This window comes from Carcharodon carcharias, chromosome 7 (assembly GCF_017639515.1).
Source record: "Carcharodon carcharias isolate sCarCar2 chromosome 7, sCarCar2.pri, whole genome shotgun sequence".
Taxonomy (NCBI): Eukaryota; Metazoa; Chordata; class Chondrichthyes; order Lamniformes; family Lamnidae; genus Carcharodon; species Carcharodon carcharias.
The window spans coordinates 7,643,158-7,655,172 of NC_054473.1; the positions used below are offsets into that span (position 1 = coordinate 7,643,158).

At 42.3% G+C, this 12,015-nt stretch overlaps 1 protein-coding gene across 1 annotated transcript in view; it reads right to left on the minus strand.

The window, feature by feature from the left end:
- Positions 1-12,015, minus strand: part of txnrd3 (thioredoxin reductase 3) — a 52,078-nt gene that overhangs the window by 17,599 nt on the left and 22,464 nt on the right. Inside the window, exons 6-9 of the mRNA XM_041191249.1 lie at positions 11,095-11,214; positions 10,110-10,252; positions 2,035-2,150; positions 328-553 (exon numbers count right to left, since the gene is read on the minus strand). Coding sequence (XP_041047183.1) covers positions 328-553; positions 2,035-2,150; positions 10,110-10,252; positions 11,095-11,214 — 605 coding nt within the window. The remainder of the gene's footprint in view (positions 1-327; positions 554-2,034; positions 2,151-10,109; positions 10,253-11,094; positions 11,215-12,015) is intronic.

Below are 12,015 nucleotides of genomic sequence, written 5' to 3' on the forward strand. Positions count from 1 at the left end.
TCCTCCCCCCCCTTTATACAGAATGATAAGATTTTAAATGTATGTTACTTGTGTGCAGGTGATGGGCATAACTGGAGATTCACTCAAGCCCCTTTAAAAAATAGATTAAGAACTAAGCTGTGGTAGCTGGGGTTAAGAGGTGCATGGTTTTAACATGCAACTCTAAATAAATATAAAATGTGTAAGGATTGTCTTAGTTCTATCCTTCACCAACTGATATTCTGGAATAGAACAATACATTGCCCAATATCTGGTAATAGCCCTTGTACCTATACAGTTAAAGCTGAAACATTTAAAACTTATGCAGCTAAGAATGTGCTTCATTACCTTAGTTGGCACATATTTTTTCAGAAATTTCACCCCATGAGATTCCATATACGCTCCAACTTTCTCTGCCATTTCCTGATCAAATCCACGCAGAAGAATGGAGCGCACCATCACAGTAACGTCCAATCCCAAGCTACAAAGGAACCCTGCACATTCCAGTGCCACATAGGAAGCACCCACAACCAGAGTCTTCTTTGGGCAATAAGGCAGAGAGAAGAGATCATCACTGCAGAAACAAAGTGAAAAAAGCAAATGAGCATCAAAAATTGATTGTTTTACTAACTTAGCAATATATCTTCTGCCTCTCCTCTGTCCAAGTCATAATTCAATAGACTGATTTATCTCCCCATTAGCAAGTCTTCAATGTAGGCTTCGTGAAAAGAAACATACCTTCCCTCTGGTGCATAGTACAACAGTAAATGGTAAAAAAGCAAATACTATCAAAAAATGGCAAAGCAAACATCACACATAGCTCATCACTTTTAAGGAAAAGGGGGAAACAGAACAACTCAACAGGCACTGCTCACATATTTCGGCTCCATAAGGGAGAGGCACTTGCCCTCCTACAAGAGAGGGGGGAAGGGGGCGCAGGTGGGAGATCGCAAGAGTGGAATACCACAGATGAGCTAGATGAAGTCTGCATCAAGTCTGCAAACAAATCCAGCAAAAGTTACTTGAGAGCAATCTGGAATAAGGTCCTGCCACAGAATCACAGAGTAGTGCAAGAGGCAGCCATTTGGCACCAGCTTTCCGAATGAACAATTCACTTTGTGCCTTCATTCTCCTGCCTTCTCCCCATAACCCTGCACTTTCTTCCTTTTCAAATAAGAGTTCAATTCCCTTTTGAATACCTCTTCAAAAAACTCCAAGCAAGTTAGTTAAGCACAATTTTTCCTGAAGAAATCCATGCTGGCTTTTTAACCTGCATTTGTCCATGTGACTATTAAATTTTGTCCCAACATCATTTCTAGAGGTTTCCCCACCAGATAAATCAAATTGACGGGCCTGTAGCTGCTGGGCCTATCTTTACCACTTTTTTGAACAAGGGTGTTAACTTTGCAATTCTCCAGTCCTCTGGCACCACCCAAAGTCTAAGGAATACTGAAAGATTACGGCCATCGTCTCCTCAATTTCCACTCGCACTTCCCTCAGTATCCCTGGATGCATCTCATTCAGTCCGGTGCCTTATCAATTTTAACTACAGACAGCCTATCTGATTCCTCCTCCTTATCAATTGTAAGTCTTCTAGTGTCTGAATTACCTCTTCTTTCACCATGGCCTGGGTAGCATCATCTTCCTTGGTAAAGATAGATGCAAAGTCTTCACTTAATGCCTCAGCTATGCCTTCTGCCTCCAAGTGTAAGTCTCCTTTTTGGTCCCTATTCGGCCGCACTCCTTTTACCACCCTTTGACAATTTATATGCCTATAGAAGGCTTTGGGATTCCCTTTTAAGTTAGCTGCCAGTCTCTTTTCATACTCCCTCAGCACGAGCGCAAGATCAAACCTGGGACTTTAATCTTTATGGCTCTACAACAGAGCAGCTGTTGCCTTTACTCACTAAGCTGTCAAGACCACCGATGACATGCCATTTGAAGGAGCAAAATGACAACCTTCAAATGTCATTGTCCTTGCCCTCAGCAATATTAAAAACAGGTGAAAAGGAGAACGCTAAAGCAAGCACTCAGTCGCTGAGGAAGGAAACATACCTGGTAATGCAATATTCTTTATCTCCTGGTATATTTAAATAACGAGGTCTTTCGCCTGTTGCAATAATGAATTTTTCTCCTGAATGAAAGGTCTCTTTACCCCGCTTGTTGGTTGCCTTTGGGTGCAAAAAGACAAAAACCTTTTAAAGCATGGCTGTTCAGCGACATTGGGCAAATTTAGAGCAGCAAAGAAAAATTCACTTGGGAGTATTTAGCACATCTTACAGAAACCAAGACAAATTGAACAAAGCAGGTTTAATGTATTCCCCCACAGCATGCTGCTAAAATCCAGATGATTGAGAGTGGATTTTTCTCCGTTAACTATTAGTAAAATTGGTGCAAGTATTGTATAAAAGGAGGGAAACCTGCTATATACTCACGTCAAAGTTAATGCTAACAAGAAAAAACCCTCAGGTGTTCTATTTATCAGCACTCTCTTCCTTCCCTATGATTCACCAGCTGTGAAACCCTGAAGTATATTGCCATTACAATAGGTTCTAAGAGTTCTAAATTAGGGGAAGACAAATTTTACAAAGCTGAGAGATGAACTGGCGAAAGTGGACTGGATAAACTACTAGAAGGAAAAATGATGTCAAATCAGTGGGAGGCCTTCAAAACTGAGATTCTACGGACACAGTATGGACATGTCCCCACAAAAGAAAAGGGCGATACAGCCAAATCTAGAGCTCCCTGGTTATCCAGAAGCTTACAGGGTAAGATAAAGCGGAAAAAAGAAACCTTATAACAGGCACAAATAAGCTTAATACTGTAGAAAGCCTAGAGGGGTACAGAAAGTACAGGGATGAAGTTTAAAAAAAAAGGAAATTAGGAAAGCAAGAGAGGATACAAAAAAATATTGACAAGTAAAATCAAAGAAAATGCAAAGATGCTTTACCAGTACATTAAGAGCAAGAGAATAACTAAGGAAAAGGTAGGGCTTATCAGAGATGTACAGGGTAAACTGTGCATTGATGTTGAAGATGTGGGCAGGGTTCTCAATGAGTACTTTGTCTCCGTCTTCCCTGAGGGGGATGATGCAGACATTCTAGTTAAAGAGGAGTCGTCTGAAGTATTAGATACAATAAGCATAATGAGAGAGGAAGCACTGGAGGGACTGACATTCTTGAAGGCGGATAAATCACGAGGAGCGGATGAATTGTGTCCCAGGTTGTTAAAGGGAGCCAGGGAGGAAATAGAGGACGTTCCGAGGATCATTTTCCAATCCTCACTAGATACAGATGGGGTACCAGAGGATTGGAGGTCTGGAGACATTGTACCAATATTTAAAAAGAATGCGAGGGGTAGACCAGAAAATTACAGACCAGTCAGTCTGACTTCAGTGGTGGGCAAGTTATTGGAATCAATTCTAAGAGACAGGATAAACTGTCACTTAGAAAGGCTCGGATTGATCAGGGGTGGTCAGCATGGTTTTGTTAGGGGAAGGTCATGTCTTACTAACTTAATACAATTTTTTAATGAAGTAACAAGGAGGATTGATGAGGGTAGTGCAATGGATGTTGTCTACATGGATTTCAGTAAGGCATTTGACAAGGTCCCACATGGCACACTAGTCAAAAAAAAGTGAGATCCCATGGGATATATGGGAAAGTGGCGAGCTGGATCCAAAATTGGCTCAGTGACAGGAAACAAACACTAATAGCTGATGGATGTTTTTGCGAATGAAAAGCAGTTTCCATTGGTGTTTCACAGGGCTCAGTGTTGCTGTTTGTCATATATATTAATGATTTGAACTTAAATGTGGGAGGCATGAGCAGGAAATTTGCAGATGACAGAAACTAGCCATGTGGCTGATAGTGAAGAGGATAGCTGTTGTCTCCAAAATGACATCAATGGTTTGGTTAAGGGGGTGGAAAAGTGGCAAATTAAATTCAATCTGGAAAAGTGTGAGGTAATGCATTTGGGGAGGGCAAACAAAGTAACGGAATACTCAATAAATGGGAGGATATTGAGAGGGCTTGAGGAGGTGAGAGACCTTGGAGTACATGTCCACAAGTCCCTGAAGGTGGATAAGGTGGCGATGGTGTAGTGATATTGTCGCTAGACTAGTAAACCAGAGACCCGGGTTCGAATTCAGCCAATTAAAAAATCTGGAATTAAAAGTCAAATGATGACCATGATTGTTGTAACAACGCATCTGGCTCACGAATGCCCTTTTGGGAAGGAAATCTGCCATCCTTACCTGGTCTGGCCTACATGTGACTCCAGACACACAGCAATGTAGTTGGCTCTTAAAATGCCCTCTGAAACTCAGTTGTATGTCCTGTCCTGTCCCAGCAGACGTAGACAGTGCTATACAGTCAGGAGGGAGTTGCCTTGGCAATCCTCAACATCGATTCTGGATCCCATGAAGTCTTATGGAATCAGGCCAAACATGGAAAGGAAACCTCCTGCTGATTACCACGTACCACCCTCACTCAGCTGATCATTCAATCAATGCACTTTCATGTTAAACACCACTTGGAGGAAGCACTGAGAGTGGCAAAGGTGCAGAATGTACTCTGGGTGGGGGACTTCAATGTCCATCACCAAGAGTGGCTCTGTAGCTCCACTACTGACCAAATGGCCGAATCCCAAAGGACATAGCTGCTAGACTGAGTCTTCAGTAGGTGAGGGAACCAAGAAGGAAAAACATCCTCACCAATCTGCCTGCCACGGATGCATCTGTCCATGACAATATCGGTAGGAGTGACCACCGCACAGTCCTTGTGGAGACGAAGTCCTGCCTTCACACTGAGGATACCCTCCATCATGTTGTTTAGCACTACCACCGTGCTAATTGGAATAGATTTCGAACAAATTTAGCAACTCAAGACAGGGCATCCATGAGGTGCAGTGGACTATCAGCAGCAGAATCATACTTGAACACAAATCTGTAGCCTCATGGCTGGCATATCTGCCACTCTACCATTAGAGTGGGTGCCCTCCTGCACTCTTCATTGAACCAGGGTTGAGACCATGCCAGGCATACCTAAAAATGAGGTGTCAACCCAGTGAAGCTATAACAGAGGACTAATTTTGTGCCAACAACATAAGCAGCAAGTGATAGACAGAGCTAAGCGATCTCACAACCAACGGATCAGATCTAAGCTCTGCAGTACTGCTACATCCAGTCGTGAATGGTGGAAGACAATTAAAGACTTCACCGGAGGAGGAGGCTCCACAAATATCCCCATCCTCAATGATGGGGGAGCCCAGCACATCAGTGCAAAATATAAGGCCGAAGCATTTGTTACAATCTTCAGCCAGAAGTGCCGAGAGGAAGATCCACCTCAGCCTCCTTCGAAGGTCTCCAGCACCACAATTGCCAGTCTTCAGCCAATTCGATTCACTCCACATGATATCAAGAAATAGTTGAATGCGTTGGATACTGCAAAGGCTATAAGCTCTGACAAATTCCGGCAATCGTCCTGAAGACTTGTGCTCCAGAACTTGCCACGCCCCTAGCCAAGCTGTTCCCGTACAGCTACAACACTGGCAGCTACCCGGCTACGTGGAAAATTGCCTAGGTATGTCCTGTACACAAAAAGCAGAACAAATCCAACGTGGGCAATTACCTCCCCATCAGCCTACTCTCGATCATCAGTAAAGTAATGGAAGGAGTCATCAACAAGGCTATCACGCAGCACTTGTTTAGCAATAACCTGATCACTGACACCCAGTTTGGGTTCTGCCAGGGCCACTCTGCTCCTTACCTCATTACAGCCTTGGTTCAAACGTGGACAAAAGAGCTGAACTCCCAAGGTGAGGTGAGATGAGTGACTTCCCTTGACATCAAGGTTGCATTTGACCGAATGTGACATCAAAGAGCCCAAGTAAAACTGGAGTCAATGGGAATTAGGGGGAAATTCTCCACTGGTTGGAGTCATACCTAGCACAAAGAAAAATGGTTGTCGTTATTGGAGGTCAGCCATCTCAGCTCCAGGGCGTCAGTGCAGAAGGTCCTCAGGGTAGTGTCCTGGGGCCAACCATCTTCAGCTGCTTCATCAATGACCTTTTTCCATTATAAGGTCAGAAGTAGGAATGTTCGCTTTTGATTGCACAATGTTCAGCATCATTCTTGACTCGTCTGATACTGAAACATTCCATGCCAAATGCACCAAGACCTGGACAATATCCAGGCTTGGACTGACAAGTGGCAAGTGACATTCGCACCACATAAATGCCAGGCAATGACCATCTCCAACAAGAAAATCTAACATTCATTCATGGGATGTGCGCCCCACAGGCAGACCCAGCATTCATTTCCAACTCCTAACTGCGTTCAAGGTGATGCTGGTAAGCCACATCCTTGAGCTGCTGCAGTGCGTGGATTAGTTTCTTGCAGCTGTTTTGATAACTGGAACGGCCTAGCAAGGCACTAAAAGAGCAGTTAAGAGTCGGGTCTGGAGCCACACAAGTCAGACCGGGTAAGGACAGATCTCTTTCCCTAAAGTATATCAGTAAGCCAGATAGGTTTTTACGTCATCCAGTAATTTCACAATCACCATTATAGATACTAGTTAAGCAAATCTAGAATAAAAAGCTAACTGAATTTGAATTCCCCAGCTGCATTGCGGGATTTGAGCTTGCATGTCCTTGCCTCTGAATTACTAGTCCAGTAAGTTACTGTACCCATTCATTACACCCTAATCAGTCATTATGATGCCATCACTAGGACTTAATACAGTAAAATATAATACCAGAACAAAGATCTTGATATGCCCTAGTTTTTGTCATGTCTGGAACGTGCAATTGAGCATCATTAACTATTGTGGTAGCAATAAAAAGTATTGCCGAAAAATAGATGTTTTGTCAAAACTTTGTGCCTTGCACTTATCAGGACAATTTGCAAGAATTCCAAATGAAAGAGGAACAATAATTTATACTGTATGAGAAGGAATGTATGACTGGTAGAGGCATTTCCATGGAGAATGCACCAGTTGATTGTGACTAACGGTTAACTGCCAAGCATTGTGTTTATGTTCCCCCGCTGAGGTTACCACTGGATAAGCCTGATCCCAGGGTGGAACTCAGCTTGATAGATACTAACTTTTATATGTTTGTTTAGATACGTGGAGAGGGGCTACTAAACAGAGTCACCGGAATCAGCCAATGAACTTTTAACAAAAGCATAAGACATTTATTAAACAAGAAAAGATTAACTATATTGCAATACTGTCACCACTCACTGGGGATAGTGCACTGTCTTATCAAGCCCCTCTGTCCCCTGAGCCGCGACAAATGTGAAAAGTTTGACCAAACCACCAGATTGCCCCAATTCTACCTAACTGTTTAATTTAGGTTAACAGAATACGAGCACCAGGTTTGTAAACTTAATAAGTAAATAACTGTTTATTGAGCAAATTGTCTTTAACTAGTAGCAAAAGAAGGCAATATGAACTGCTAACTTCTAACACCATAACTTAAACTCTACCCCCTTCTTAAATCCCTATACACACACACATAAAACATGGATTTTAAGGGTGGGATAAAACAGTTCAATAACACCAATCCAGAATACAGGATTCGATGGGTTGATTTTGGTCGATGTCTTCCAAATTCCTTTCAGTTCTTGTTGATGACACGAGATGGTCTTCCAGCACTTTCAGTCTGTAGTTCATTAGTTGTGTATTTGCCCTTCAATGTCTCTAACAGTGGTTTTCCCCTTTGCTTCTTGACAGGGGTTTTCAGAGAGAGACAGGTTATAGAGATACGAAGAGAAAAAAAACAGCTAACTATTATTGTGGAATTACTAGAATCTTCCACACAGGGCCTAAAAGGGGTTTTAGGTCTTGTTCCTTTCAGGCTACGAGTTTTCTGCTGCACTGTTACCACACAAAACCCTGATCACCTGGTCAGGAGCCAATTAAAATGCTCCTTTCCGGCACCATCCTGTCTTTCATGGCACACACTGTTCCAGGACTGAAATATTGTATATATCTCATCCTGTCCCATTGGACGTGTCTTTCAACCTGCAGCTACTGTAATTCTACTACAGTTCAACAGAAAATAAAAATATATGTTCTTTACAACAGTCCACTAGAAATAAAAGATATGTTCCTTACAATACTCACAACTATACCTTTACAGAGACATACAGATTCTTAAGGATAGCACAAGTTACAAAAACTATCTTATACTCCAATGTTCACAGTAAGTACACAGTCCATATAAACCAATTGGCGATATGTAGTCAGGCACAGCACACTTTGAAACCAAGTGATGGATGCCACCTCATCCAGATGCTATGGATCTCTCTTCAACTGCCCCCAGATGCTTTTCACACCATGAGCCAATCAATCTCACTGAACTTCGTCTTTCACAAGGGTTTCCAATCTCCACTCTCCAAGAACTCGCTTTGGAATCTTGTCCCAAACCAATGCTTTCGCTGACGCCTTCCGCAAGGGTTCACCTCTGGGGTTTCTGACTCTCCTTCCGATGTTTCTCTTCCCTGGGTCACCACATGCATTCAAGTTGCCTTTCACGCACTCTCTCTCACCAACCCTTCAACAGTACCACTGCTTCACATGCCCATAGCAAAGAGTTACAGACCTTTAGTTCTCTTTGGACCTTCTGGAATCTTGCAAGCCGTTCTCGCTTTAAATCTGCTTTCTGCAGCTTTTGTCTCTTTAAATCTGAAGCTTGGAGCTTTTTTTCTATGCCCCTCACTCTTAAGAGGGTCTTTTCCAGGTTCTTGTCCTTCCTTTGACTAGAAGATCTGCTTGGGACTTTCTCCTATTTCACTCCCCTGGATTTTGGAGTCTTTTCTTTAGCTTGGGACTGGCTATCTGTCCCCTTTTGCTCTAATCTCTCCTGGCAGTTCTCTTCAAAACCAAATGAACTCAAACAGCTTCCAAATCAAATGGCTGTTTCCAGTTGCCTGTGTGTGTGTATCTGTGGGAGGGACCTGCCTCCCTGGACCCCTATTGCTAGGCAACAGCCCAGTTTCTCTACTCGTTTGTTTAACTTAGCTTCAACAGTCATAAAAGCTTTTAAAGTGAAACTAAATCTCAACTTGACCTTTTCTTAACACACAAATCAAACTTAAACTTTAAAGCTAAACCTCATTCCTAACACCTACAAGAAAGAATATAACTTAGTTTGAACTATATCTATTTCCTGACAATTGTTTGAAATTTAAACCAGACAGCTTGACTCTGACTGGTCAAGGCATTGCCCTGAGGAATGAACCAGAAAATGGTTGTCTCTTGTTTTGTTTAGCTGAAGCAGGTGCAATGTGTGCACATGTTCTTCCTGTCAAAAAAGAACAGTGCCTTGTGTATTAATACATGTAGCTTCCAGTATACGCAATGCGTCACACAGAGCCCGTCTGACAATCCTAAATTGGTTGTCAGTGTAATTCGTAGCACGCTGAGGATTATTTAGCAAATGCTTTCCAATCGTGGAATCACATCTAATGTTGGACACTGTTTTGAGTTTTGCAAGTACGGGCTGGTTGGGTACTGTCTGTACAACGAGAAAAAACAGAAAGGCTGTTCACCAAACTAATCTCTGGGATGGCAGGATTGCCGTATGAGGAGAGATTGAGACTGAGCCTGTATTCTCTAGAGTTTCGAAGAACGAGAGGTGATCTCATTGAAACTTGCAAAATTCTTACAGGGTGCGACAGGGTGGATGTGGATAGAATGTTTCCCCTGGCTGATGAGCTTAATTTAGCTTTGTAAAAATCTCAAGTCTTGGTGGACTTATTACTACTGAATTCAAAACAAAATACAAATTGCAAAATCGTTGTGACCATGTGATCAAGTTTCCCTCATGGATTTGATCTGCCTGGCACACATTATCTGCCGCGTCATAACAGACTTAACTGGAACTCGGAACCTGAACAAATTCCACATCTTGCAACTTAGCATCATCTTACTGGAATCAAACACCTGTCCTGCTGTAAAACACAGGAATTGTAATTGTAAACAAGGGGACCCACACTGCTTTCCACATAGAAGAGCTCTTTTTTAAATTAGTGTTGTTTGGTAGACAGGGTAGTGCAAGAGATGACAGTAATTCCATAAAACCATTCAAAGTAACATTACAAACAAAAGCTTGATATTAAGTACCTTTATCTTATGTGGTTCCACAAACTCTGCGAGGCTGTTGTTGTAAGTTACTTTCTTGTCCCGTAATGCCACCCTGTAGCCCCAGTTCAGAGAGCCAATATAGTTCTGGATGGCTTCTTTCATCTTGCCCCAGTTGTGGTTAACTGTAATTCATACAAGCCTTTAGCTTTGATAATGTAGATTTAACAGTCTCATGTAGAACATTGCTAGCAATAGAGCTCAAGAAAGATTTCTATTATTGAAGAAGCTCCCAATACAGTTATCAAACTCTTCCAAATAAAGTAAAATAGGACAAACAGCAGCAGCAAATTCTAAATCCAAATATAGCCTTTGCAGTGAAAGTGAAAATAATTCCCATTACATTGACAGTCAAGCTTAGTTCGAATAGGCAGGAGATGGAAATGAAAATAAAGGGACACAAGAACAGGATGAGTAAAGGCAATTGGGGCCATTTCCCTGAGTGGGGGGTAAATGTCGACTGATTAGGCTGAATGGCATGCTTTCATGTAGCTCTACTGCAAATTCTCGATAGAGAAGTCCAGTTTAAATCAGCAATGGCTGAGCAGAGGACTTGGAAGGATAAGAGGAAGAATTATTCATTTAAAAATTGTTCTTGGGTGCTGGCAATGCTAGCAATCATGTTTATTACACATCTCCAGGGGGCTTATACAATCAAGTTACTTACTCAGAGGCTGAGTCAATCATCAACTTTGGGAATGGAGTCATACACAGTAGAACAGGAAGAGGTGGCAGGTTCCCTTCCCCAAAGGACATTAGTGGACCACTCGGATTTTCACATTCAGCAGCTGTTGGTGATCTGCTGCTGCTATCCCAGTTGCATATTTATTTCACTCAATTTTCCCACCATACAAAATAGCCCCAACTATTTTAGATACTTTCCCGCTGTTAGATCCCTGAGTTGTTTATTATGCGGAGAAAGCAGCTTCCAAAATATTCAAAACAGCTAAATTACTTCAAGTCTTACCTTTCTCACCAAACTCCCAGCCAAATTTACGGGAATCAGAGAGGCCCTGGCCTAGGATAGCAGCCTGATGCATCAGCTTCTTTGGAATGCAACCAACATTTACACAAGTACCTCCAAGTCCTGCAAGCAATAAGAGTAGGTGGGGAAGAAATAGGCTAAACCATATCAAAACATTAATTGTACAATCAATTACAAATGTATTTATAAAATAAAAATTATTTCCTGAAATCTACAGTATAGGTCCAAATGGTACAGGATGTTCGATACTTCAATAAGAGAGGTTTGATAACACCACTACTGACTGAGCCCTGGAGAACACATCTACCAGACTGGACCGGCAGAAGGTGGTGAGGGAACCAACAAGAGGGGAAAACTCATTTGATATTACCCTCATCAACCTGCCTGCCACAAATGCATTTGTCCATGACAATATTGGCCACAGTGACCACCGCATAGCCCTTCTGGAGACAATGCCCTGGCTTCATACTGAGGAAATTCTCCATCATGTTGTGTGGCACCACCACCATGCTAAATGGAATGGATGAGAACCAAACTAGCAGCTCAAAATTTAAGTTTCCATGAGATGCTGTGGACCATCAGCAGCAGCAGAATCATATTCACAACCTGTGACCTTATGACTCAGTATATCCCTCATGCTACCATTACTATCAAACCAAGGGATCAACACTGGTTCAAGGAAGAATGCAAGCCAGGAGCAGAATCAAGCATATCTAAAAATGAATTGTCAACCTGTTGAAGCTACAACACAGGGCCACAAGCATGTTAAACAGTGGAAGCAGCATAATAAATCTGATAAACAGAGCTAAGGAATCCCACAACCAACAGATCAATCAGATCTAGGTTCTGCTGTCCTGCCACATCCAGTCTTCAATGGCAGTGGACATTTAAGCAACTAACCAG